Genomic DNA, 27,299 nt, shown 5'->3' with positions numbered 1-27,299 from the left:
CAAGAACAGACTAAGTAAAAACCTGATCATAAGAGGAAAAAAAAAAAACCTTGTCAAAGTGGTCAGCAGCAGCAAACAAGCACATTAAAGGTCTAGGCCTTAGCAATAAGAAAGCATCTGTATGAAGAAAGTAGTTAAGCCCTACTCACTCATGACAAAGGTTACAAAAGCCACTTAGAGAGAGACACACACACACACACACACACACACACACACACACACACACACACACACACAGAGACAGTCAGGGTGGCTACATCACTAGCACTAAACGTAAGGAAAAGTTTGTTCAATTAATGCATACAAAAATTGAAGGTAAAAAAGTATCATATGTCATTTCAAAGCAAAATACGAGCACTTTTTACCAAAATCTCTCGAAGACTATAAATGATTTTAGAGTGCTGCAATGCTGATTCAGAGGACTTGGTTTTGCAGGGTGTTCATCAGGAACATCCTTCATGGATGATCAGAAATACCTGCCGTGTAGGATTCAAATTCAGTCCAAGTTTTACCAGGTGCTCCTCAAAACCATAGGTGTGGCATTCCTTCAAACCATATGCAAAGTCTAAGAGGCGTCCAAACACAAATATAGGACAATGTTGTGAAAATATATAAAGTAAGGTTGTGCAAAAATCTTATCACATTAACTGTCCTTGCCTTCACCACTGCAGTATTCCTTACTAATGGGGATTCCCTGCCGTGAAGCCCTCTGTCAGCCAGTTTACAAAAGTCTACCCTTGCTTTAAGGTATGCTTAAGTCACCTGCACACTCCTTGCACAAGGTAGGGCATGAAGGTGTACCATCCTCAGAACAGATTGTCCCAACAAGAACAGCAGTCAGAAAAAAACAAGGAGAATCTGCACAGCCAGGAAGGGAGAGAGACCAGTGGGATGGAGGGAGGGAGTGAATACTACGGCCATGAAGGCAAGGCCAAACTACAGTTATGGTAAGATTTTTACACAACTATACTTGTCCTTCACTGCTGCAGTATTCCTACTGGGAGAGTGCAAGCAGCAGGGCCCTCCATGAAGTCATGAAGAATGGCAGCAGCAAAACCAGCTCTAGCTCTGGAGATACATCCAACTAGTAATGTTTGGCAAATGTATGCACAGAAGTCTAGATAGCAACTTCAACAGAACTTGTGTCCAAGCCTTTGAAAAAAGGCACCAGAAGAAGCCACAGCTCTAGTGGAAGGAGCCTTTATAGAAGGAAGGCTCTCGTCAGGAAAAGTAACCAAAGGAAATGGCCTTTGAAATCCAAATGGAAATAGTTTGCTTGGAAACAGCCAAACCTAAAGACCAAGGATGAGACAAATAACTGGTCAGACCGATTTTAATCCAAATAAAACCTGAGCAGTCTATGCACGTCTAAAATATGCAGCACCTTCTCATGGTCAAGATTGTGGGGGTGGTAGTAGTAGTAGTACACAAGGACACCCTGTCATGAAATATCAAAAAAGGTGGACAAGCCATATGGGCTTACAACTGACACCTGTCTGGCAGAAGTAGGGGCAAAACAAAAGAACAGTCTTCAAAGAACAATGTTGCACAGAAGCTGAAACAGCAGGCTCAAAAAAGAACCAGTCAATTTTCCCAAACAAAATAAAGATCACAACGAGGAGGAACAGGCTTCCTGGGAGGTCTAATGTTAAGGACACCTTTAAGAAATTGCTTAGCCTCAAATCTAGAAGCTAATGAGGGAGTTAAAGGCCGACAAGCAGAAAGAGCTGCTAAGTCAGCCTTAATAGAAGGAGCCAAAACCAGCATTGAGCAACTTGCACAAATAAGGGAAGTAACATCCACAGAGTGGGTCCAGGTCACGAGAAAGAAACAGAAAACCTTTTCCATTTAGACAAGTAGGATTTCCTAGTAGTAGGTTTCCTTTCCTGGCCTCCTACAGGACCTGCAGCACATCCTCAGGAAAAAAGGTGTCTATGAGGAATCAAAACCCTAATCACCCACAGTATCAGTTGAAGCATGGACAGGTGGGGATGGAAAAGACCCTTTGTCTTGTGTGAGGAGATCCACCCTGTCAGGTAACTTGTAATGACAGCCCCTGGCTAGAAGCAGATGCGGCCAAAAGGGAGTCGCCAACAAAGATTTTGGGAGCATCAGGAGCAGGACTCAAAATGAGGAAGGGGAGGGAAATGCAAAGAAACATCCTCCAAAAAAAAAAAAAAAAAAAAAAAAAAAAAAAAAAAAAAAAAAGGGCGTCCCACCTTCCAAACCAGAGGACCTGGGACTCTGGCACAAAACAGAGGAAGTTATTTGTTCAGAGGAGAGGCAAGAGGACCTACTTGAGGAGCACCCCACTGGTGAAGTTGCTAGAAACACATCCCTGTGAAGCATCCATTCATGGGATTGAGTGAAGGACTTGCTCAGATGGTCTGCCACAACATTCCAATCTGAAGAAATCTAAAGTAACACAATACTGGATTGCCAGATCCCATACCAGAAGTGCCAGCTAGCAAAGTGATCTCGTACCCCCCCCCTGGTCCCAGTTTTGTTGACATACCACATGACTGACTGTGGTATTATCCTTGAACACCTTGACAGGCCCTGTAGAAGAGGATGAAAGGCCTGAAGAGGGAGCATAAGAGCCCTCATCTCTGATGCTGATGTGCTCCTTCCACTGACAAGCCGGCCACACTACCTGGACCCTCAAAGCCAAACATTGCTTCCCATCCCACATCTGAAGCGTCTGATCAGATCCTGAGAGGGAAGCGGAGGCTGAAAAGGGAGCCCTGGATTCAGAGACAACAGCTGAATCCACCACAGAATTTCCTCCTTGAGTGGGAGAAGAGGAGCAAGAAAGTCTACAGAATGCGCATGCTGAAGCCACACCAACTTCAGAAATCACTGGAACTTCCACATGTGTGAAGTCTGGCCAGAGGAGGCATCGGAATGGTGGGAACCATGAACCCCAGAGCTCTCAAAATCCCTGGCTGAAACAGGGGCCAGGAAGAAGAGTATGAAAGACATGAGAGTTAATGCCTTTGGAGGAAGCCGAAGCCTGCAACACAGAGAGACAGGATCCTGAGAAGGAGTTAGGGAGGACTAAGTTTATTGTGAACCCCAGGCTCTGAAGAGAAATGGTAAAATGAAGATTTTGCAAAAGGACCTCTGGAGAGGATGCCTGAATCAGCAGGTCATCCAAATAAGGAAAGATTTGGACCCTTTGAAGCCTGCAAAAGGCAATCAGAGGAGCAAGGCATTTGATGAACACCCCTGTGGCAGCAAAAAGGCCAAAGGGCAAAGCACAGAACTGAAAAAGCCAGGAAGCAGAAAAAATGTAAAAATCTCCAAAGAAAAAGGATAGATAGGAATAAGCATCCTTGAGGTCCAGAGACACCAGAAAGGCATGGGGGAGTGAGGGAAAACATCCAAAAGAAAGGCACCTTCAGAAAGGTGTTCAGATGAGTGATCTAGAATAGGTCTCCTTTTCTGGACACCAGAAACAATGAATAAAAGCCTTCCACCCCCCCCCCCTTTGGGACACCGGCACTTGAATAGTACCCCCAAGACGAGAGGTACCAAAGAACCTCTGGGGGAAAAAAAGGAAGCTGTTCCAGAGGAATGCCCATAAAAAGGGGATGGGAAATCCAGAACAAGTACCCTTGACAAATGACTGACAAAACCCAAGAATCCTGGGTGATCTGGAGCCAAACAGGAAGAGAAAGACACAGGTGGCTGGGAATGGGTGGATAGTCAAGACGAACCTCTCTTTCCTACAAACCAGGAAAAAGAATGCCCGAGTGGCCTCAGCTGGAGGAGTCAGTTTACTACCCTTTTTACCTTTAGAAGAGTGAGACTGCCTACGAACAATTGCTGGCTTAGAAGGGTAGTTCCATTGAAATTTAGGCACAGAAAAAACAAAAGATACTTAACCTCCTGTAAAGGCTTCCCCTTGTCCTGATGAGACTTAAACAAGCCATGACCATCTCCTCAGAACCGAACCAGAAGCAGCAGCCCTTTAAGAGGCATCTGCAGCATCATAACTACATTTGATTGAATGACAAACTACCCGAGAGAAGTCCCAAGATAAGGGAAGATGAAGTATAAAGCCTATCCATGGTCCTACTGTCCTAGTTAGGAGGCAGTAATGGGCAAGGAAGTAAATGAGATTGCTTAGAGGCTACAGATACCACAGAGGTCAGCAGCGGAACATTTAAACAAAGGAACAATCCTGAGGCATCAGACTTGCTGGGAGCAGAGAATCCGGCACTGTAGAGAAGTGGAAAAGACCTCCAATAAACCAGGCAAGACAGGAGGAATGGCTGCAGGTTGAGGAGATTTTGCAGTAACTCATAGTACCCTCTTATGGATTTCTGAAACATGTGCACAATCTCACTTAAGTCCATCTTCCTAGAGATAAGTGTCCCCAAAGGAAATTTCCTTAGCAGGGATCATCTAGAGTGGTGTACGAGAATCCTCCTCCTCAGACCTGTAGTCTAGTCTAAAGAAGGAATCTGGGCAGAATAAGCAAGGGGGTCAGACTCCACCTCACCTCAGAAGAATGCAATTGTCTGGGCCTTTTTAGGTGAACAGACGTACCAAGGAGGAGCAGGAACTGAAATCCCTTTAGGAGGCCGCAACGAAAGTAAAGCATTAAAAACACCCGAGTAAGTCTGCCACTCACTTTGTGGATCCCTAGGAGCAGAAGAAACATGGTTAGTTTTGTTTCTTCTCAGGTTTCCAGGACAGCTGTCCCTTTGAAGAAGGCCCAGACTCTAGTTAGCATTCCACAACTGCAATAGGAACCTCTTCCCTAAAGAGAAACTGCAGAACCCCACCAGAAACTGTCAACCGTGGTTCTCTCTGAACACCCAAATGGACACCTGCAAAGCTTCAGACATGCTGCCTGCCAGATCCTCACCAGCCTCCAGCCCAGACACAGTAGATGAATCTGACAAAACAACCTCCAGGTGCATAATAACCTCAGGAGAAACTCCCGGCAGAAGCTGGACAGTGGAAGAGTCCAATCTAACCTTATGCACCTTCCCAGACAGCTAACCCATTGGGCAGGAATTTCCATACATAGCACCTGCAGCAAAAAGCTTAAGCCACCAGTTTTCAAGGTACAAGGAAAGGGAAGAAAGCCTACTATGAAGAGTTTTGGGGACAGATGCCTCACAAATTGAACGAGACGTATGGGCGGGAGCAGCACCAAGGCAAAAGACACTTATCGTGGTGGTATTAATGGGGAATCAGTCACACACTGGCATTTACCCTTCCTGGATGACATTAACCGTATACAGCACTAAAACAGAAAAGGTGACCAAAAATCCAACAGAGTACTTTGCTGAAGTCCTCACAGGTGCAGATAAGAGTAAGCACAGAAAAGCCAACAAACAGAAAAACAGTAAAACACACAACAGAGACATATGCAACAGACTGGCAGTTAAAACAGCATTCGGACTGGTGGCAAACGTTCTGAGGATGGTATGTCTGAACGTCACCTTTATGTCCTACCTTACGCAAAGAGTGCGCAGGTGACGTTCAGCATACCTTAAAGCAATGTTAGAATTTTGTAAACTGGGCAGACTGAGGGCTTCACGGCAGGGAATCCCCATTAGTAAGAAATACTGCAGAGGTGAATGTAAGGACATACAAATGTACAGGCAATTGCCAGAGAAAAGTCTGGCAAGTCAAATACAGAAAGCCCTTGTACTCATCTTTTTAAAAGGTTCAATGTGACTAACCAATGAGCCTCTGCTAGAACCCAAAGCTAGAGGTTGAACAGGTGCAACATGCATCCCAATATAATTGAATCAATAAAGACTGGGTCGGTTTTAAAAGGTAAAAGGTGTTTACATAACGCACAAGGAACAGGGCTTTATTACAATCTTTGAAAGTGAAATTCACTAGGCTTAAAGTGGCCCACAAAGATAAACCTACTACACAACCATATTGCTCATTGTTCCTTGCCACTCAATATCTTACTGTTCAAGCTGTACATAAAAGTCCTATCAGCCTATCTTCTGCATGTTGCTGGAAAGAAAACCTCACGCACACACAGCCAATTTTAACAAAGCCTACCTTATAGGTTCCCCACGTGGGGATAGACAAGATCACTTGACTTGGTCAAATAGGGCTATACTACTCAGAAAACAGCTCCTCGTGGTCCTGCAGAGTGGTGCTAGCAGCAGAGAACTGAGAAGAGAGACTACTTTCCTGATCTAGTATTTTTTTTTTTGCTGTTTTACCCGAGACACCTTCCTTTTCTTACTTTGAACACGTTAAAACTGCTTTACCACCTGTTTTTTTACATTGTACATGATCTGCACTTTTACATTTGGTCGAAAGTTTGTAGTTTAATTTAACTGTTGAGGCTACCCACTAAAGTGAGCTAGCCTGTGTAAGTGATTTATTACTGTTTTTCCTGCATTTCCGTGTACTTTTTAATCTAAAAACAAAAAAATCCTTGTTTTCCCGCCTTTCTCGACTAGTTTAGACCAGTATACAGGCTTTGCTGTATTCTGGACTGTGGTGTAGTTCCTGTGTTGTCCATTGCCTTACTTGGAAAGAAGGAAGTTTCTTTACTCACCAGTGGGAGTGGGGAGCCTTGAGCAGCCTCTGTGTCCCTGAAGGAGTGACCTCAGCACAAGAGCTTGTAGTAACTGGTCGTTTTGGACCATTTCCAGCTCTTCTGAAGTTCCCTGTTTAAAATCCACGTTTGCGTGGCTTTGCGCATAGGGCAGCACCAGTTAAACAGGCTTAAACTATTCCTGGCTCCGCCAAGTCTGCACTTCAATTTTTCCCTTAAGAAAGCTGTACTTTCAACAAAATCAGTCTATTCACTTTATCATAAGCCTAGCACTTGCTCCTAAAACCTTTTTCTTTTAAGTGAAGCACCCTTAAACTAACGTAAGCACTACATCCACCTGCAACCCGTGCTAATCCCCACTTCCCTTCAAAGTCCTCTCTCTGGCCCAGTTACACATCACCCCTTTATACTATTCTGGCATGTCGAGTGGTATATTACCGACGTCCTCTCCAGTTCAGCTGGTTAATCTGGGAATCCTGAGACAATGTTACAACTGTCTCATGTACACAGACAACCCTCTCCTCCTTCCAACAAACACATGCGAGAGATGCAACTATATAGCCAAACTGCAGGCTGAACTCTCTTAACACAGGACTAGCAAGACCAGACAGGAGGAGAAGGTAACCACACACACAAACCCAGCCTCACATAAACCAACCACAACTGCAAACCAAACATATAGTAACAAAGACATACTCGGAGGCTCTAATAAAAAAACGTACCGAAACAGAGGCTCCCAAAAGCAGACATCCAAGAAAATACCTCAAAACTCTGCACAAGCAACACATAGTACACAAAGTCAGTGTGCCAAACAATCACAGCCCTTAAGGCGAAACACCATGCCTGACTCTAGTCAGACACACTGACGTCCCGCTTACCAGACTGACCAAAGAGAGGGTAACTGTGAGCTGCCTGTCGGGAGCTAGGATCAGCCACATAACACAAGCACTCAGGTCACTCCAAAGCAAGTACAAATATGACTGCATCATTGTCCACGCTGGCGTGAATGACCCAAAACGTACCTCCATGGACTACATGGAGACAGATGAGCTCTCTGATTATGTAGCCCAGGCTGGTATGACCCTGACCAGCATCTTGCCCTCACCAAGAATGATGCCAAAATACAAAGACAAGATGATCAGCTTTAATAATTGGCTCAAATACTGGTGTCATTCTAGGGGGATCCAATGTCTGTCTGCTTGGGATGACATGCTGGACAAGCCATGCTGCTTCGCAAGGGATGGCTTGCACCTGTCACCACTGGGCTTCTGGATATTGGCCAAGGCTCTTGCCACCCCCATAGTGCCTTTTTTAGGCAAGGCTCAAAAGACAAACCCACCACCTTAGAAAACAATAAAGGAAAAAAAAACTAAGGGTAATGCTGCTCAATGCCAGAAGTCTAAATCTCAAGATGCAGGCTCTCTAAGCACTCCTCAGTATGGAGAGCATCGATGTCTGTGCAGTAAATGAAACCTGGTTCAAGGCTCCTGCGAGCACCCCAGCCCTACCAGATTATACCTCGTATCATGCATTTCGGCCCAAAAGCCTGGGCCGAACCACAAAAGGAGGGGGAGTGTCCATATTCATTAGAGACACCCACACCTCCAGGTTAGTGGCAACGCACGAAGCATTGAAGACCATCCATGTGCAACTAACCGTAGGCAAAACTGCTATACAACTTGTAGCATGCTACAGACCACCCTCGCAATCTCAGGAACTCCAGCCTTCCTGAAGACACTGGAGGATATGAATGTCTCACCAAATACCATCATATTGGGAGACTTCAACTACCCAAACATAGACTGGGTGCATTACTCAAGCCCCAACACCCTAGCCCAAAGGTTCTTGGAATTCCATCAACTCAAATGCGATGGAACAACTAGTCACCTCCCCCACAAGGGGAAATAATATACTTGACCTGATCATCACAAACATGGGGACAAAATGCTCAACACCAGAAGTATACCCCTCACTAGTGAAATCAGACCATAAACTAATAACCCTAGATATTCATATCCCACCTCCACCCCCAGCACAAGACCACAGTGAGAAACTTCTCAAAAGCCGACTTTACACTCCTTAGGACTGAAATGGTATCCTTCAAGCCCCCTGGGCCAGTGGAAGCCACATCCCACATTGCTAAATCCTTCACAAATGCTTTCTACGGGCATCTCCAAGAATGCATGGATCATGCAATCCCAAATAAAACCAAGACCCTTTCCACCAAAAGCAGGCATCCTATCTGATGGATCCCAGCCATAAACAAACTTTATAACAAGAGAAGGAAGCTACTGCAAGACAGAGCAAAATCCCATAAAAGGGAAGGCATCCCTGATCAGCACTAGCAAAAAACTAAGTTTGCGAATAAAATCAAAGGCCAACTTAGAGAGAAAAATCACTAAGGACACTAAAGATAATCACAAGGCCTTCTTCAGTTATGTTAGAAACCTGGGCGGAAACCCTCAGATATGTGCAGAGTTAGTTCATAACGGCAAAAAATACACTGAAACCACAGATATTGCCAACATACTGGCAGACAGGTTCAGTGCAAATTTCTCCTCCCTCTCCCCCAATAGACGAAATAAATCTCAGCTGAATGCAATCTCCCTGAAATCTCAGATGTCGAGGTGAGAGCTGCCCTCGGCAAAGCTGAAAATACAGCATCCATGGGACCAGACGGCGTCCCGGGTTGTGTGCTACATGAACTCCCAGAGGAGCTAAACCCGCACATAAGAACGCTGTTTAATCTTAGCCTTGCTACCGGATACGTCCCTGAACACTGGCGTACAGCTACAGTGGTCCCACTCCACAAAGGTAGCACCTCTACAGACCCTGGAAACTACCGCCCCATAAGCTTGACCAGCCTGGTCTGCAAAGCTATGGAAAGGATCATTATGGAACTCAAACAAAGACATCGGGGACCTACAGACAATTGACCCTACTCAGTTCGGCTTTGTAAAAGGCAGATCCTGTCTTAAACCTGGTGGACTTTTTTGAAACAGTCACTAGAGCCATCGATGAAGGCAAAGCAGTTCATACAGCCTACCTGGATCTGGCAAAAGCCTTTGACACAATACCCCACTCAGGCATCATAGACGAACTCAACAGCTTAAATGTAAACCAGTTTGTCACAAGATGGGTTGTAAACTGGCTAAAGGACAGAACCCACAAAGTCAGAATAGCTGGAGCCATGTCAGACTCAGCCAGTCAACAAGTGGAGTCCCACAGGGCTCTGTCTTGGGACCCCTCTTGTTCAGCATTTATTTCTCAGATGTGCAGGCAAACATAGGGGGGTTGTGGCTGACAAAGTTCGCAGAGGACTGCAAACTAGGCGCCATAGCAGACACACATCCTCCAGAAGGGCCTCACAGAAACAGACAACTGGTGCCAGAGTCATGGCCTTAAACTAAATGCCAAAAAATGTATAGTCATCCCCTTTGGAAAAAAACAAAGTACCCACAAATTACCACATAGGTGGTAATCCATTAAGTACGGAAAAAGTAATCAGAGACCTGGGGACCCAAGTTGACAGCGACCTCTCATTTGACACCCATGTCACCAAAGTGGTTAGAAAGACCTTCTACCTTGCCCACCTTATGAAGGGATTCACATCCAGATCAAAGGATGTCATTGTACCCTTATATTCCCCCCTTATCAGGCCTATGATAGAGTACAATGCCCCATTTGGTATGTACCTCACACGGCACCTGCAGCAGCTGGAGAGACCCTAAAAGTACCTTACCAAGAGGAGAAAGGGTCTCCAGCATATGTCATATGCTGCCAGACTGAAAAAACTCCAGCTCTATTCAGTAGCATACCGCCTGCTTAGAGGTGATCTGTGCCTTACGTACAAGGCCATGTCCAATTCAGAATTAATGGACATGCTCCACCTCAAAAAATCCAAATCCAGAGCCACGAAAGCTAAAGATCTAAACCTCAGCACAAAATAAGACATGCTGGAGGGACAGATTCATAACCCAGAGGCTTCCCGCACTCTGGAACAGGATACCTGTCCACATTAGGTAGAGCCCCTCACCGACTAAGAGAAATCTGGACGAATGGATGAGTGATCGTAGGTTTACCCCGGGGGTCATCTGTGTCATTGCTAGATAGAGGCACAGTAAACCAAATTGTACACTTTTGTATCATTACATGGGGTGGCGAAAGCCACATACACTTTGGCTAGGCTTATAAATGCCCTAGGGCAGATAGCCTAGTACTATACTATGAAACTATATCACTTGCATACTCATGTTATAAGCTCCTCCACTTTACCTTGGTTCTGCAGTTACATTTAAAAAACTGGAAATTTGGCCTTCTGCAATACATGCACCCAGACACAATACAGGTGTTGGAAGTGGTTTCTTCATAAGCAACTCAAGGAATGCAGAGACCAAAAGCAAAATTGTTTCTCTTCTTTCTAGCCCCATACTTAAAAAAAACTTAACACAACCAACACTTCTCAAATAAGTAAGATGTCACTCTTGATAAGAGACTTCAATCTTTGGATACCGAAAAAATGCTAATTCTAATGCTAATAAAATAGTCATCCTTTAGTAGAAGACAGGCGACCAAGCCCCATCAATCACCCATGCCTCTTATACAAAGCCCTCACACCTCAAAACAATGTCAAAATGAATGTCCCACCACTTAATCACCCTATAGCAGGCTAGCTGGTTCCATGCAAATACAGCAAGCAAACTTACTTCTTTGCCTGGTCCACAGTCTACAGCTACTCCACCATTCTCTTTGCTATAGGCTGTCTATTGCTACAAACCCAGTGCTCTACATAGAAAATATTTCTTCAACAGATGATTATGGGACTCTCCCTGCTAAACTCTATAGCATCTGTGCATGAAACCCCAAAAGGGAATTCTAAAGTGGGCAAAGTGATTTTAAAGGAGGACAATCACCTAACACACACCATGTCTTACCACCACAGAAAAAAAAAAATATGTCTACTACATTACCTTAAATGTAACCCTGCTCGAACAGGTCCCCTCACTCTACTGTAACCACTCTCCTCTTGCTGGTCTCTTCAAATTTCATTGCAAATCACTACTGTTGAATGTTCAAATTCTTACAGGTTTGCAATGCCCTCCCCCCATTCACCAAGTCACTGTGGAACTTCTGCTTACATTCCATTACAATTCTTAAAATGTGAATGGAAATGGGTCACCAATGAGCAGGCCATTACCCCAGCTGACGAAGTACAGAAGTGTGTGTTTTTACACAGGAACGCATGGCAAAATATCCACATGACAATGGAAATGTGCTAAAGCTGTCTGTCCAGGAGCTAGACAGAACATTCTTTGTATATATTTAAAGGAAAAAAAAATCTGCAGAACTAGTCATACTTCACATTCTTAGAAGCAGCAAATAGATCACACAGACTTTGTGACCAGTAATGGAGAAGCGGCCTGCTGAGCTCTGCAGAAAGACACGACATGCAGCAGTATGCAGACTGCAAAGTATGCTCCACACAAAGTGCCCACCCCAGGACCTCCTCTTGTAGTACCTCTATTGCAATGGACTACAACACTGGATGGTGCAAGACCACCCCCTCCCTTTCAGAACAGGCACACCCACCACCCAAAATGGATTCAAGCTTAGGTCACCTGGAATATTATCTGGGTTTTTACACACTGAAAACCAAGTATCCCCCCCCCCCCCCCCCAAAAGAGTTGTGAAGGCTTGCCACCTTTCAACTCCAAGCCAGGGCACACAAACCAACAATCAGGTTTAATTTACAGAACCACCCCCCCCCCAACCAGAAAGTACAGACTCTTTACCTTATACTGCTGGTTAGGAGCCAGCTTGTTCCAGGGCTCAGGATTGTTCTTTTTGTCCCAGCTGTTAAGACAAAGAAAAGCCCATTATACAATGCAAGAAGCTAAAACATATTACACACACAAACGCAGAATTAGCAGTACATACCAAACATCGGGGTTAAACATGGCCAGCCGCATAGTATACAATGCTGCACCAGTTGCTCCACATCCAATGAAGATGAACAGCGGAATTAACTAAAAAAGTGAAAACAATGAAATTATAGTTAATTAGCTAGTTACTGATGTATTCAATCTTTTGCCAAGTTTTTTGGGGTCTCGTCCCACTTTAACAGTCCAGTTAAGTGCTTTGTTCAATTTCCCTACCAGGCAAGGGCATATATTCCATTCATGAATCAGTTTAAAAAAAAAAAAACAGGTTTCTTTATTGGATGTGCATTCCTTAAAATTAAAAACAAACTTATTGGACGTGCATTCCTTAAAATGCAAAACAAACCGAAATAAGCCTAGAAGTAACATGGTTAGTTCTTTAACAATTTGGATTACCGTTAAAAAGTCCAAAGAGGTAGAAACCCATTTTCAGTAGAGGCCCAGGAAGAAAAAGCTCCAAACCATCACAAAACATTTTAAGAATAATAATTTTACAATCTTAAAAATGATATGACAATTATTTAATATTTAGTTTGTAGAGATTAATAGTCTAGTACAAGCAAGAATTGCAACATGAAGTGAGAAAAATATTTAGAGAGAAAGTACTGGAACAGAATTTGATAGAAGGAAGTAACTGAAGGGAGTTTAAGAAAATGCATTTGTTCACATTTAGTGATATAGTTTATCCTGCTTTATTCTTAAAATCATACAAAAGATACATGCTAACTAAAATGAAAATTTTCAAAATGCAGCATGGAAAGTTGGGATTACAGAACTTGTGTGAGGTGGAGAGACCACATAGAAACTTCTAAACAAACCTTGCCAGATGTTACACAGTGGCAATGACCACAGGCACACAGAGGACTCCAGCGGCACTTCATATGTTGGTACTAGGCGATCGGCCCTAGGACCTACACAGCCTAGCCATAATTCCCTGGGCAATTTTTTTTCCCACAATATTTACTTCCCTGGAACCCTGCCTAGCAGGGCAACTGACATGGTCCCCAAGGTGAATTTCCTGTCTCCCATCAAATTGTCAAGGTTCCTTTTGAAGAGGGCCAAGAAGTCACTCTGCTTGACATGTATGGGGAGTCTGGGTCAGGAACCTATCCCTCCAGCATGTTTTGTTCATTGTGAGGACAAGGTATAGATCCCTGGTGCGTGTGGCTCAGAGGGATTGGGATTTCTTGTTTAAGTGGAGCATGTCCAACAGCTCAGGGTTTGACATGGGCTTGTATATTAAGCAGAGATTGCCTTCATTACTCTTATGTTGAGTACAAACCTTCTTAACTGCCATTTTCCTCTTCTACATGGTATACAGAAACTCAAACCAATTCAACTTCCAAAACCAGTTCTGATGAAAATAGAGCTTTGGAACTGCAAGAGGGAATCAGAAAACTGCTCACATCAATGCCTTTAAAAAAGGTCTGTCAGTTTATCATCTCTTAACCAGGCTGTTCACAAGTTCAAACTCTTGCAAGTTAATATGTGGCAACTCATTAACGTACTTTTGTAAACAGTGCGCAAGTAACTGCATGGGTCTCAGTTTATGTATTTTCACAGTTGTAAGACATCACATCTGCACCTCTCGCCAGTAAAGAAAACTGGAAGTCATTTCAAATTGCACAATGACGATTTAGCAGGTCTTCCAATCAGACAGGGAAATGCAATTTTATCTTTAGGAGGAAAAGGTCTTCCAGCATAATGTAATAAGAGTGGCTCTTCCACTATAAATCACAAGAGGTTACTAGGGCCCTTACAAGCCAAGCCAAAAAAGTATCCAAAAAACACACACAAGGTCAGCACCTGTCACCCCTGTCAATGAGGGACAAAAGGTGCAACTCCTGGGACAAACTTATGGTTTCCCATCCACTCATCAAGGTTGCATATTAAGAGGGTTCAGTGTGACATGTATGGGAAGTCTATTCCAGAGACAGGGCAGCCACTGGGAGACAAACCTCTCTTCCAGTAGGTTTTGTTGATGTCACATATTATATTAAGGCCCATTGAGCGAGTAATGCTCGAGGAGTAAGACTTACAGATATGGAGCATCTCTAGTAGGGCAGGGTCCGATATTGCTTTGTAGGTGAGAGAGCGATCACCTCCGAGCAATCTGCATGATACAGGAGTAGAGTGATAATGACTTAACCCTGTCTGCACAGGATAGGTGTTAAGGAGGTCATGAACTCAGTATTTTTGTGGCTTTCCCAGTTGGTGCAGGTATTTGCAGAGGTACATACCAAACGTGGCATTATACTCACTTATAGGTCTAATAAAAGAGGGAAGTAATAACCTTTTGTCTGGATGAAATCCCTTTACTTGAGATGAACCAAGTAAAAGGCTTTTCTGGCCACCGCTGCCACAGAATGGTCAAATGTGAGCAGAGTACCCAGGTCTCTCACCACAGGTTGTGTTCTTAAGGGTTGCTACTGATGTAGTAATCAGCAGGGGTTGTGTTTTGGCCAGATGGTACAATAAAATACATTTTTCTGGAAAGTGCCTATATCCTTGTTTAGGAGATCCATAATAATACCTTTGTGGGGAGAGAAGAGAACATATCCCACCTCGGCAATCCAGTCTACAGAGAAACTTAAGTGACTCAATTCACTATAGGCTGACCCAGTGGACCCAATACAGTGGCATGTCTAATAAAAATATAACCCACATCAACTGCAAAATGGAAGTTAAAAAGGAACGAACATAAAAAAAAATTGTAGTGAAACTGCATATGCTTCAGCAGCACAACTCCATCCCAATCTGCACTTAACAAATGTGATAAAAATATGCACATTACAGCAACACATTACAGCAACATTTCACCAAAATGTTTCAATACTCCACCCCGATAACATGTACAAGGGGTTGGGGGATCCACATCAATAGTGAATGAATCACCTAGAGCCAATGTTAAGGCCTCCAAGTAGTTAGCCCCAGCACAAAGTGTCACACTAAATGAAAAAGCAGTTGTACGCTACCAGTCTTTATTAGCATAATTCTAACAAAGATTACTAAGGAGTTAGAGAACTCAAGACTCTTCCCCCCTATACTCACAGTACCTTTCACTCTGTACTTTAGTCTCAATTACCACATGCTTCTTACCAGACTTTAATTCCAATACAAATACACAAGAGTGAAACAGTTCATGTATTACCATCCCAATGAACCAAACCCAGGGCAAGAGCCACGCTGAGCTCCAATTCTTCAAGCACAGGTACTCTCCTTTGAGAGTACAACAGCAAAAGAGATTCAGGGAATAAAATCCATGAGAACCAGCTCAATGGTTCAAAACCTCCATCTACACAGAGCTACCCACAAACAGGTAATCGGAGCACTCTGTGCTCATTGGTAAATGCTAAAAAGCAACACCTTGCCAATGACCAAAATAAAAAAAAAAAAAAGTGCTCAACTAACCCTTGTCAAATGACAACTGTTACCAAGAAAAAAAATGAAAGCCTAAAACAAAAGCATTCAAGTTGAGCAAACTACACCACCTGCATTGATTGTTAGGACATCTCCTATCCAAGTTTTACAAAAGCAATCTTCTCTTCTGATCTAGCAGAGCCTGGCTACCAAATCACTAAATGTCTTTCCACTTAATGCCCAAACAATACCAGTTACAAATAGATAAAGTATACTGCATAATTAGTTAAATACTCTAAAAAAAAAAAAAAGAAGGAATAAAATATAAAGAAAAATCAAACTGTTGACAAAATTACACACACTAGTATTAACACAGCTGTTTTCGAACGTCTGTAGTTACACAAACACTACCATCATGAAACTCCCTAACAAAGCAAGTTGTACAAGACCTTCCTGAAAACTTAAAAAAAAAAAACAACCCTGGGGGACTTGTTAAATATACTACATTCATGAGGAGAAAGAAAACATGGCAAATTGTTTAGAACTAAACTCCATATGGAAAATGGAACTTCCACACCCAATAATTACATTTGGAATTTTAATGTCAAAGCAAAAGATTAAGACCAAAATTGCTAAAACATAATCCAGTTAGGGTCAGTTGTTCAGAAGTGTGCGGCAAGATCCCACAGCCTGCCAAAGTCTAAGAGCAGCGTCTGCAGCCCTAAGGTGCAAACCCTCAAACAAGTTGGTCACATCTGCCTGAGCTTTTAGTACCTCAGGTACTTACAAAACATTCAATATGTCTTGGCTAAACTACCAATAGTCACCATGTGCCCAGTTTTTAAAGTCTCTTCTGAAAATAAGCCATTGTTTGGGAGTGAAAGTTATGGTTACATGAACCCTCAGAAAACCCAGAGGGACTCTTCGCCAAGACAGCACTTGTCACCTATCATTTATACAACAGAAGTGAAAGTGATGCTGCTGGCTAGGATTCAGTCCACAGAACACAGCCCCCTGCTATAAAGCATGCTTTGGCAGGCTTTTCTGGCTGTAGAGAACTCAGCACAGCTCCTCATGGTATCCAGCAGAGTTCCTAGAGCAGCAGAGAAAGGAAAAAAGCAACTTTCCAGATTAAGTATTTTTTCTTGCATTTTTCGACCATTTGTGTTATTAGATGACTGTTTCTGTCTATTTTATACTGGTATTACCTGTTTTTCCTGTTTTTATAAGCTTTAATTGTTGGTTGCACTTCTTAGTTTAAGTTGCTTAAAAGTTAAACTACAGGCTAATACACTCAAGTGTACTAGCTTTTGATAGCATTTAATCAAAAAGCAAAGCATTTATTGTGTTTTCTGTTCTGTGAAAAAAAACAAAAAAAATATTCTTGTTCTCCTAACTTTCCTGGCTAGTTTGTTCCAGTGATCAGATTTTGCTGATCCCTGGGCTTTGTCTTGGTTCCTGTACTTCTCCATTTTGTTTGGTCAGGGGGAAGTTTCTTTACTCACCAGTGGGAGTGGGGAGTACTGAGCTGCCTGTTTGTCCTCAGAGGAGTGGTTTAAGACAGTAACTTGTAGTTCAGTGGCCATTTTGGGTCATTTCCTGCCTTTTCCAGCCCCCTGCTATAAAGCACGCTTTAGCGTGGAGTTGCCACTAGAGCAGCATCGGGCAGCGCTTTTTCCGGCTCTATAAAATCTGTTCTTCATTTTTTCCCTTAGAACTGCTCTACTAGTAACCTAAACAGTATATCCCTTGACTAAAAAGTGCAGCACTTGTTCCTAAAAGTTTTTTTTTTCTCAAAAAAAAAAAAAAACACAACAACAAAGCTCAGCACTTGTCACTTCTATATTATACAATGTCCTATATTATACAATGTCCCTCACTTGCGAAACCCCCCCAGGAGTACCCACTTCCTTACCAAGTCCTCTCTTATTCAGTCTCATACCCAACTTCTTAATTTTTCTAGCATGTCAAAGGGCCAGATGCTGGCGTCCTCTCCTGTCCAGTTGGTGAATCTGGGAATATTGAGGCAATGTTACAATTGCCTCATGTACACAGACAACCCTCTCCTCCTCCCACATAACACAAATACTTGCGAGAGATGCAGCTATTTAGCCAAACTGGAGGCTGAGCTCTCTCAACTCAGGACTGAGAAGACCAGACAGGAGGAGAAGGAAACTACACACACCACAAAACCAGCCTCACATAATGCTACCACACCACTGAATCAAACACAAACACACAAGACATACTCGGAGGCTCTGAGTAAAAATTTACCTAAACAGCAGAGGCCTCCAAAGCAGACACCCAAACAACTGCTACCTCAAGACACCCCACAAGCAACACAAACCACAAAATCAGTGTGCAAAGCAGTCACAGCCCTTAAGGCCAAATACAACACCAAACATACTTGTCATAGGTGACTCCATAGTCAGACACACTGACGTCCCACCTCACCAGGCTGAACAAGGAGAGGGTCACAGTAAGCTGCCTATCTGGCGCTAGAATCCACCACATAACACAAGCACTCTGGTCACTCCACGGCAGGTACAAATATGACAGTCATTGTCCATGCTGGTGTGAACGACCAGAGACGTACCTCCCTGGACTACATGAAAAGAGACAGAGGAGCTCTCTGATTATGTAGCCCAGGCAGGTATGGCCCTGAGCAGTATCCTTCCTTCACCAAGAATGATGCCACAATATAGAGACAAGATGATCAGCTTTAACAATTGGCTTAATGTCTGGTGTCATTCAAAGGGGATCCAGTGTCAGTCTGCCTGCGATGACATGCCTGACAAGCCACGCTGCTTCGCAAGGGACGGCTTGCACCCGTCACCCCTGGGATTCCAGATATTGGCTAAGGCTCTTGCCACCCCCATAGTGCCTTTTTTAGGCAAGGCTCAAATTCTAAACCTACCACCCTAGAAAACAAAAATGGGAAGAAACTGAGGGTAATGCTGCTCAATGCCAGAAGTCTAAATCTCAAAATGCACGCACTCGAGGCCCTTCTCAGTATGGAGAACATAGATGTCTGTGCTGTAACTGAAACCTGGTTCAAGGCTCCTGAGAGCACCCCGGCACTATTAGGTTTTACCTCATATCATGCATTCCGGCCCAAAACCCAGACCACACCATAAAAGGAGGGGGTGTATCCATATTCATAAAGGATACCCACACCTCCAGGTTGGTGGCAACGCACAAAGCTTCGGAAACCATCCAGGTGCAACTAACCATAGGCAAAACTGCTCTACAAATTGTAGCATGCTACAGGCCACCCTCTCAAACTCAGGAACCCCACACAGCCTTCCTGAAGACACTGGAGGGTATAAATGTATCTCCAAACACCATCATATTGGGTGACTTCAACTACCCGAATATAGACTGGGAACATTACTCAAGCCCTAACTTTCTAGCCCAACGGTTCCTGGAGTTCATAAATTCAAATGCCATGAACAGCTCGTCACTGTTCCCAAGAGAGCAGAAAATATACTAGATCTCATCATCACAAACATGGGGACAAAATGCTCCACACCGGAAGTATATCCCTCATTGGTGAGATCTGATCATAAACTAATCTCACTGGAAATCCACATCCCGCCCGCACCCCAAACGAGAGACCACAGTGAAGAACTTCTCAAAAGCAAACTTCACACTACTCAAGACTGGTGTGGTATCCTTCAAGGCCCCTGAGCCAGTGGAAACCACAACCCAAGCTGCGGAAGCCCTTACAAATGCCTTCTATGAAGACCTCCAGGACTGCATGGATCAGGCAATCCCAAATAAAACAAAGACTCTTTCCACAAAGGGCAAACGTCCAGTCTGGTGGACCCCTGCCATTAACAAACTTGACAATAAGAGGAGAAAGCTATTACATGATAGAACAAAATCCATAAAAGGGAAGTCATCCCTGACCATTATTAGTAAAAAAATACGAGCACTCATAAAATCAACCAAGGCCAATTTTGAGAGAAAAATTGCCATGGATTCAAAAGGAGAATCATAAGGCCTTTTTCAGCTATGTTAGGAACCTGGGTGGAAACTCCCAGATATGCTCAGAATTAGTCCAAAATGATACAAAAAAAAAAAATCACTGAACCCACAGACATTGCCAACATACTGGCAAACAGGTTCAGTGCAAACTTCACCCCCCCTCTCCCCCCCTAAAGGAGAGATAACTATCCCAGCGGAGTGTAGCCTCCCAGACATCTCAAATGCACAGGTGAAAGCTGCTCTCTCTAAAGCTAAAAACACAGCATCAATGGGACCGGATGGTGTCCCCGGCTGCGTGCTACACGAGCTAAATGAGGAATTAAACCCACACACAAGGCAGCTGTTTAATCTCAGCCTTACCACAGGATACGTGCCCAAGGAGTGGCGTACGGCAACTGTGGTCCCACTCCACAAAGGCGGTGCCTCTACGGACCCTGGTAATTACCGCCCCATAAGCTTAACAAGTCTAGTCTGCAAAGCTATGGAGAGGATCATAATGGAGCTCATAAACAAAGATATAGGGGACTTGCAGACATTGGACCCGACCCAGTTTGGCTTAGTCAAGGGCAGATCATGCCTTTTGAACCTGGTCGACTTCTTCGAAACAGTCACCAAGGCCACTGATGAGGGAAAGGCAGTCCATACAGCCTACCTTGACCTTGCAAAGGCTTTTGACAATACCCCACTCGGGTATTGTAGAAAAACTTACCAGCTTAAATGTAAACCCATGTGTCACAAGATGGGTTGCAAACTGGCTGAAGGACAGAACCCACAGGGTTAGAGTTGCTGGCGCTATGTCAGACTCCCAAGCCGGTCACAAGTGGTGTCCCACAGGGCTCTGTCTTTGGCCCCCTATTGTTCGGCATCTACTTCTCAGAAGTACAGGCCAACATGGGAGGACTTTGGCTGACAGTTTGCAGACGACTGCAAACTGGGCGCCATAGTGGAAAGTGCATCGGACACGGATATCCTTCAGAAGGGACTCACGGAAACAGATAGCTGGTGCCAGAGCCATGGCCTGAAGTTAAATGCCAAAAAATGTGTAGTTATACCCTTCGGGAAAAACAAGGTAACCCCAAGCTACCATATAGGCGGCAATCCACTAAGCACAGAAAAGGTCATCAGGACCTGGGGACCCAGGTTGACAGTGGCCTTTCTTTTGACACTAACGTTGCTAAAGTGGTTAGAAAGACCTTCTACATTGCCCACCTGATCATGAAGAGATTCACATCCAGATCTAGTGAGGTCATTGTTCCCCCTGTACTCTTCACTTATCAGACCAATGATAGAGTAAAAGACATCTGCAGCAATTGGAGAGACCCCAAAAGTTCCTCACCAAGAGGATTAAAGGGACTCCAAAATCTGTCATATGCTGCCAGATTGAAGAAACTCCAGCTCTATTCAGTCGCATACCTTCTGCTCAGAGGTGACATGTGCCTGACATACAAGGCCATGTCCAACCTGGAATTAATGGACATGCTCCACCTCAAAAAATCCAAATCCACCAAAACCACTAGAGCAAGCAACTTAAACCTTAGCACAAATATAAATAGGACGTGCTGGAGGGATAGATTTATCACTCAGAGACTCCCTATGCTGTGGAATAGTCGCAGTCCATGTGAGGCAGAGCACCTCATTGGCTCTGTTCAAGAGGAATCTTGACCTGTGGATGGGAGATCGTAGGTTTACCCGGGGAATCATCTCTGTGCCACTGCTGGACAGAGGCACAACAAACTAATGGGCATAGTATTTTTTCACATAAGGGGTGGCGTAAGCCACAAAACTTTGGGCTAGGCTTATAAATGCCTTAGGGCAGATAGCCAAGTATAAACCTATGAACGGCCAAGAATTTCACTTAGAACTGCTCCCCTCAGCTTTGTACAGTTTCCCCAAGTCATACTGGCAAAAAGTCAAGAGCTTCCAGGCCAAGTTCTGTTTCTAATGAAAAGAAACTTGCAAAACTGGGTTAATTAATAAGGTTCATCCATCCTTGATTTCAACATGGCCAGTGCTTACAATGAACATATTGATAATCCCTTGATCATTCAGGAAAAAAAAAAAGTGGGCTGTCAAACTGAACCCCCCCCGATTTCGTCCCCTTTAAATGGCATCAAATGAAAACAGTCTGAAATGTGTTACTGAATATCACAGTAAACATGGACTAACCTCTTCGGAAAATAGAATCCAAAGTGCTGTTGGGGGGGCAATGCACTCCTGCATGGAATCACAAGGATGCTGTAGCAGCATTTCTGACATTGTAACAGCCACCATTTTAGTAATGTGGCAGCTTTTTTATTTCTATTTTAACAACTGTACAGTGACATCTAAACTGCTGTCAACCTCCACCCCAAAAACCAAAGCATAATCCGACACTTAGTACTAGTAACTTCAGTATTTGACAAAGTTGATGTAAACAAACTAACACTAGTCAGTCATCTGTAACTTGCCACACATTTCTTCAGACAACGCCAGTGTAAGAAGGGATTCAGAAGAACAGCATAAAATTCTGAAGAAAAAAAAAAAAAAATTGGGGACAGTTGAGTTTTTTTGCCACACAACTACTTGAGCCCTTTGCTAACAAAAGAAGTCAAACATACATGGGCATAATTACTCTGACAACTCACTTGTTCCATGCACTCTCTTTCACAGAGTTTGAAGCTGGAATATTTGCTACCTTTTTACTCAACAAAACGCAGCCTCCTTACTTTTGCTTGAATACCATGGTTTACAGTGTGTTATGACTAGCTATACCCAGACTAACCTACAACACATACTGGTTAACAAAATTTGATGCGTGACCACTTGTACTGCTTTCTCTCAAACATGCCTGCTCAAAGACTAAAACACTGGTTCTTTAGATATATATTCGGTTTCCTATATAAAAAGCCTGCAGCACAGGTCACAAAGGACCAAGAAAAAAAAATTATGTCACTCAACTGCTGAGCTTGAGAAATACAAAACTAAATACTGACTTTGAGCTAACTTTTCACCTCTTCATAACTCAAGAACCACTTATCACTTTGATCATCCTTTTTCAAAGCCCAACATATCTACTGTAAACCAAAGCCTTACTTTCTAAGTTGTAGAAGTTCTCCACACACTACTACCTCAGATATGCTTACCACACCCTATTACCTCTTCTACATTACTATTCACATACTAGTATGCTTACAAAACTATACTCTACTTTTCTAAACTACAAGCAGATAAAGAAACCTTAAGGCTCCCTACTGAAATGTCATGACTCAACAGGCCGAAAAAAAAGTACTGAAAATCCAGAAGTGAGAATATCAAACATAACTGTAAAAATTGGATTGGCATCCTAGTCCAGATTTCTGGCAATTCCATCTCCAGATGGATTTGCAGCAATTCAGTCTCAACATTATATGACTCCCTCATGCAGGTCCCAATATTTCAAATGGTGACCAACATTACAACAAACTAAACTTACACACTGTGTATACAGTACACAATAACACTACATAAAATGATAACACCTTACATAACTGCAATCTTTAGATGCCCTGGACCTCTGGTGAGATGAGAGGGTCTCAAAAGAGTTCAGTCAAACTGCTCTAACCAACACATTAATATATATAACAATAAAGTCTTAAACAGAAGGAGTTCCACTTCTAATTTCCACTGTGCATTAATCATTTGAACCCCTTCTTTTTGACAAGAGGTGCTGACAAGAAAAGATTCTTATGGGGAGGAGGGGGAAGAAAATATTCACAGCTAAAAAATGCCACCACAGAATCTGTAAATGCCTTTTTCGCCAATGGTAGTACAGATGTGACATTTACAATACATACCTTAACTGGAAACTACAGTACACCCGGTCAGAAGGGGAGAAAACTGATGTGGTCTCTTGGGAAGGCTCTGAAAAACATCTATAATGCTACCAACATCATAGGAGTTTTGTGCAATATGTAGAATCCCCCAAATGCAAACATCAGCCATTAAAGTGCATTAGGAAGAACCAATGGCAAAGGCAAGCAGTATTATTACCAAATAGACCCCAACTGTCAAGATAAAGACTCCTCTAACCTGGCTTTGCAACCCCATAACTGGTGTGAACCCAGATGATGGCCGTATTATTTGGAGAGGGTCTGGGAAAGCAGCCCCCCAACACACCCCCTTGAAAAGACTTCCCAAACTTCTCCAAGAAATAAAGGAACCATTCAGAAAACAAAATAGCCAAACATGTTACGCCTGGCTGCTACACTGAAACAAGGGTGGGTTAAGCATAACAGTTAAGGTACAAGGTTTGATTCTTACCACGGGTTACTGGTTAGGTTTAAAATGGCTCCATCAAGGCAGTTTACTTCCTTCGAGCATTCTCCACTACCACACAACCACTCCACTAGGAATAGCAAAGCACTAAAGGCAGGAAAAGGCTCCTTCATTACTAAAGCTCACCTTTCCACATGCCCACAGCAGGACTTATGAACACATAGCATTTCACAAGAAAAGTCATATGCAGACATGGTGCAAAAAGGGCTAAGCTCCGCTCATCTGCCAAAAAGCAAACCCACTGTTGGTATTAAGAGCAGGGTCTCATATTATATTACAGACATTACTGTTTTATGCAACCATTAGCTCAGAACATACATGACTACCATGTGCTATAACGTTTAGGTGACAATTCTACTCAAACTGAATGCGGCCACAAAAACTCACCATAAAAAGAGCAAGGGCTATACAGACTGCAGAAACAAAGACCCACAAAATGCACACCGCCCAATAGCCAAAAACAGAAAAACCAAGGATGGCACTGTGAATAAAAAGGTCATTCAAAAATAACCAAGTTTAATTATATATTTGTACTTTTATATTAAAAGTGATGGCAAAGATAAGGTTCCAAATAACGTGGGAAAGAATATTTGCTGTACATTAGTGTAACTATTTACACATTATTCTTAAATTAATATATAAATCTAGAAATACAACGTTTGAAAAAAGGAGACTATCAAATTAAAACTACCAACCCTAAGACACCACGGGATTCAAAACGTGCACTGTGATCCGGTATGCAATAACCTTAAGATAAAGAATATCTTTGTAACATCTACATTGTATGGAATGACAACTTAAAGCTGACACTTTGGCCACGTGTCAAGTCAAGGTCTCTATGACATTATCGAAGCACACACTTCAACCACTGTATACTATACAGAAATAGGATGACGTGACAAAAAGCTGAACGGCCCCCCTTTTAAAACCTTATGATCAATAAAGCAGAAAAGGGGGCGCAGGACTAGAAAGGCCCAAATAACCTCTACTATACAGCGCACAATTCGCAACAAAATAGTAACACGTTTGAACGTATAATCCTACAAAGTTTCCACTACCAACTTACGCTAGGATGCTTCTTGGCTTGGGAGACCATTAACCTGAACATCTTGAATAAAGATTATGCAACAGAGGAACCCGAACTCTACAATAAACTGCGCCAAAAGACAGAACCTTCACAATGTCACCAACAGACAACTCCCACAAGCCTTTAAACCAACGTCTTGAGTTGTCCAATATTATGCCTTACAGCAGAGTGGAATCTGATAAGCTGTCAAAATCTACAGATATCAACACTGTACAGTACAGTTTGTGCAAAGTAACAGAATATAATTGAACTGCTGCAGCTCTCAAGTAATTAAGCTCCTGTTGAGATACGTTAAGAGCGTGTCAGGCTGCTAAATAGAGAACGACGACGTCTAGTACAGGACCCAAAAACTTATGCGGAAACATCTTCTGGTAAACGCAGTACATTTGTATAATTTTGCTGACGGAAGTGTTTCCTTATCAGAAAATATTTTAAGTGTACTAAGATTGTATGTATTTTTATTTTCCTTGTTATTTATTTGCGGAAGCAAGTTATTTTATGTTTGCAACAACTTAGATTATATGAAACCATGTAAACAACTGAAAGTATGTAACGGTGAACTCTTATCTTGGCAAGGAAAGAAGTCCAAGCCTTTACTCTCATTGTGGTCATGAGCTGTTTCACATGTCTGTAAAATAAGCCATACGCAATGCCACTCATCACTAAATCTCAACACAGTCAGACAGTTTTTTAAAATCTCAATAATGTTAGCTTGCGATATTAACAGAATGTGATTTAATGTGTATTCTAAGAAATAAAATAAATGTTATAGTTCTAATTATTGCCATTTATTTATTTTGTTTACCGGGTAGTTTACTAATTACACTAGAATACTATGCAAGCGCAGCATGAGTGAAGAAATTCACATAACAATTAAATAGAGCAAAGGAGAGGTAGATAATCCCACAGGTTGAGAGCTGTGGTTTCAATTGTCTATCTGCAAAATGAGGAACACTGCTGCTCGTAATGTGGAACAAATGGCCAAAATGTGGAACATTTAGTTAGTAACTTAAAATTGGAAGCTCATAGGATGGTTAAAATGTGATTTTTTTACTTGTACAATAGTTCTTTTTAATGAAACAATATATTTCTGTTCAATTTACCAGTGATAGTTAAAAATGGTATCACTAAATGTGTGATGCAACTTTTCAATGTGGAACTTGAACTTTTTAAGACCCCAAATGAGGAATGTACCTCGAAACGAGATACCTCTCAACTGTACTGATTTTTGCAGACTGTTCAGATTTTTGCTTTATATTTTGGCCTGTTTCTCATAAAATTGTGTTTTTTCTGGCAAGCCACTAGCAAACAATTGAGGATTAAAGTCAGAAAATAATGACAGCCATTTAAAATTCAGATTTCGTACCTTTCAGGAAATTTATGCTAATGCAAAACATGTTTTTATCATCTTTCCAAGTTTGTAAGAGGAAATTGTCCCTACTTTTGGGCATTTGTCCCCCCATTATCTATGGCTTTGTCCAGATTAATTACTTTGAGAGGTATGCTGATGAACCAATATGTAAATGTTACCAACAGAGTAGAAAAACAAATGTGGATCAATTTTATTATGAGAGAGAAGCATCAGATGATATCAGAGGGTCAAGATGGGGGCAAGTAATTTATTAAGTGTAATTCATAATCTTTTCTCCAAACGTCATGAGTTTTAGGAATATCAAGGATAGTTGAGAGGTATGCGCAAAGTATTTGAGAAATATAGCAAACATCACCAAGTATAACAGTCAAACTGCTACTGCATTTTTGAGCAGCAACTCGGGATTAGTTCACTGTACTGTCACTTTCCCTTAAAAACAGACACCTAGTGAGCAGAAGGCCCTTTTTTGGGGGTAACCCAAGTTGAAAGATCAACCATACATTTCTTGGTTAGTAAGTACTGGGCAGAATTCGAAGATATTTTATGGATGGAGACAGCTACATAACTTCTTACCTGGTCCAAGGCTGTGGCAGTTCAAAAAAACTTGCTAAAAGTGTACATTTATTGCAGTGCTTCCAGATTATGCAAGTAAGATGGTCTGGGGAATACTTCATGCCCCCCCCCCCCAAAAAAAAAAAAAAAACTAGGTTA

The 27,299-nt window shown here is 42.6% G+C and overlaps 1 protein-coding gene across 1 annotated transcript in view; it reads right to left on the bottom strand.

Annotated features, from left to right (window-relative positions):
- The window catches only part of NDUFA4 (NDUFA4 mitochondrial complex associated), a 36,746-nt gene extending 11,398 nt beyond the window's left edge, over window positions 1-25,348 (bottom strand). Inside the window, exons 1-3 of the mRNA XM_044066762.1 lie at window positions 25,196-25,348; window positions 12,485-12,573; window positions 12,340-12,400 (exon numbers count right to left, since the gene is read on the bottom strand). Of these exons, the coding sequence (XP_043922697.1) occupies window positions 12,340-12,400; window positions 12,485-12,573; window positions 25,196-25,237 (192 nt within the window). The 5' untranslated portion in view covers window positions 25,238-25,348. The remainder of the gene's footprint in view (window positions 1-12,339; window positions 12,401-12,484; window positions 12,574-25,195) is intronic.
- Between the last annotated feature and the right edge of the window lie 1,951 nt (window positions 25,349-27,299).

Source organism: Protopterus annectens, chromosome 3.part1, assembly GCF_019279795.1.
Source record: "Protopterus annectens isolate FY-2018-M chromosome 3.part1, PAN1.0, whole genome shotgun sequence".
In the NCBI taxonomy this organism is placed as follows: Eukaryota; Metazoa; Chordata; order Ceratodontiformes; family Protopteridae; genus Protopterus; species Protopterus annectens.
The sequence above is the reverse complement of the archived record's forward strand: the minus strand, read 5'-3'. Positions and strand labels throughout refer to the sequence as shown.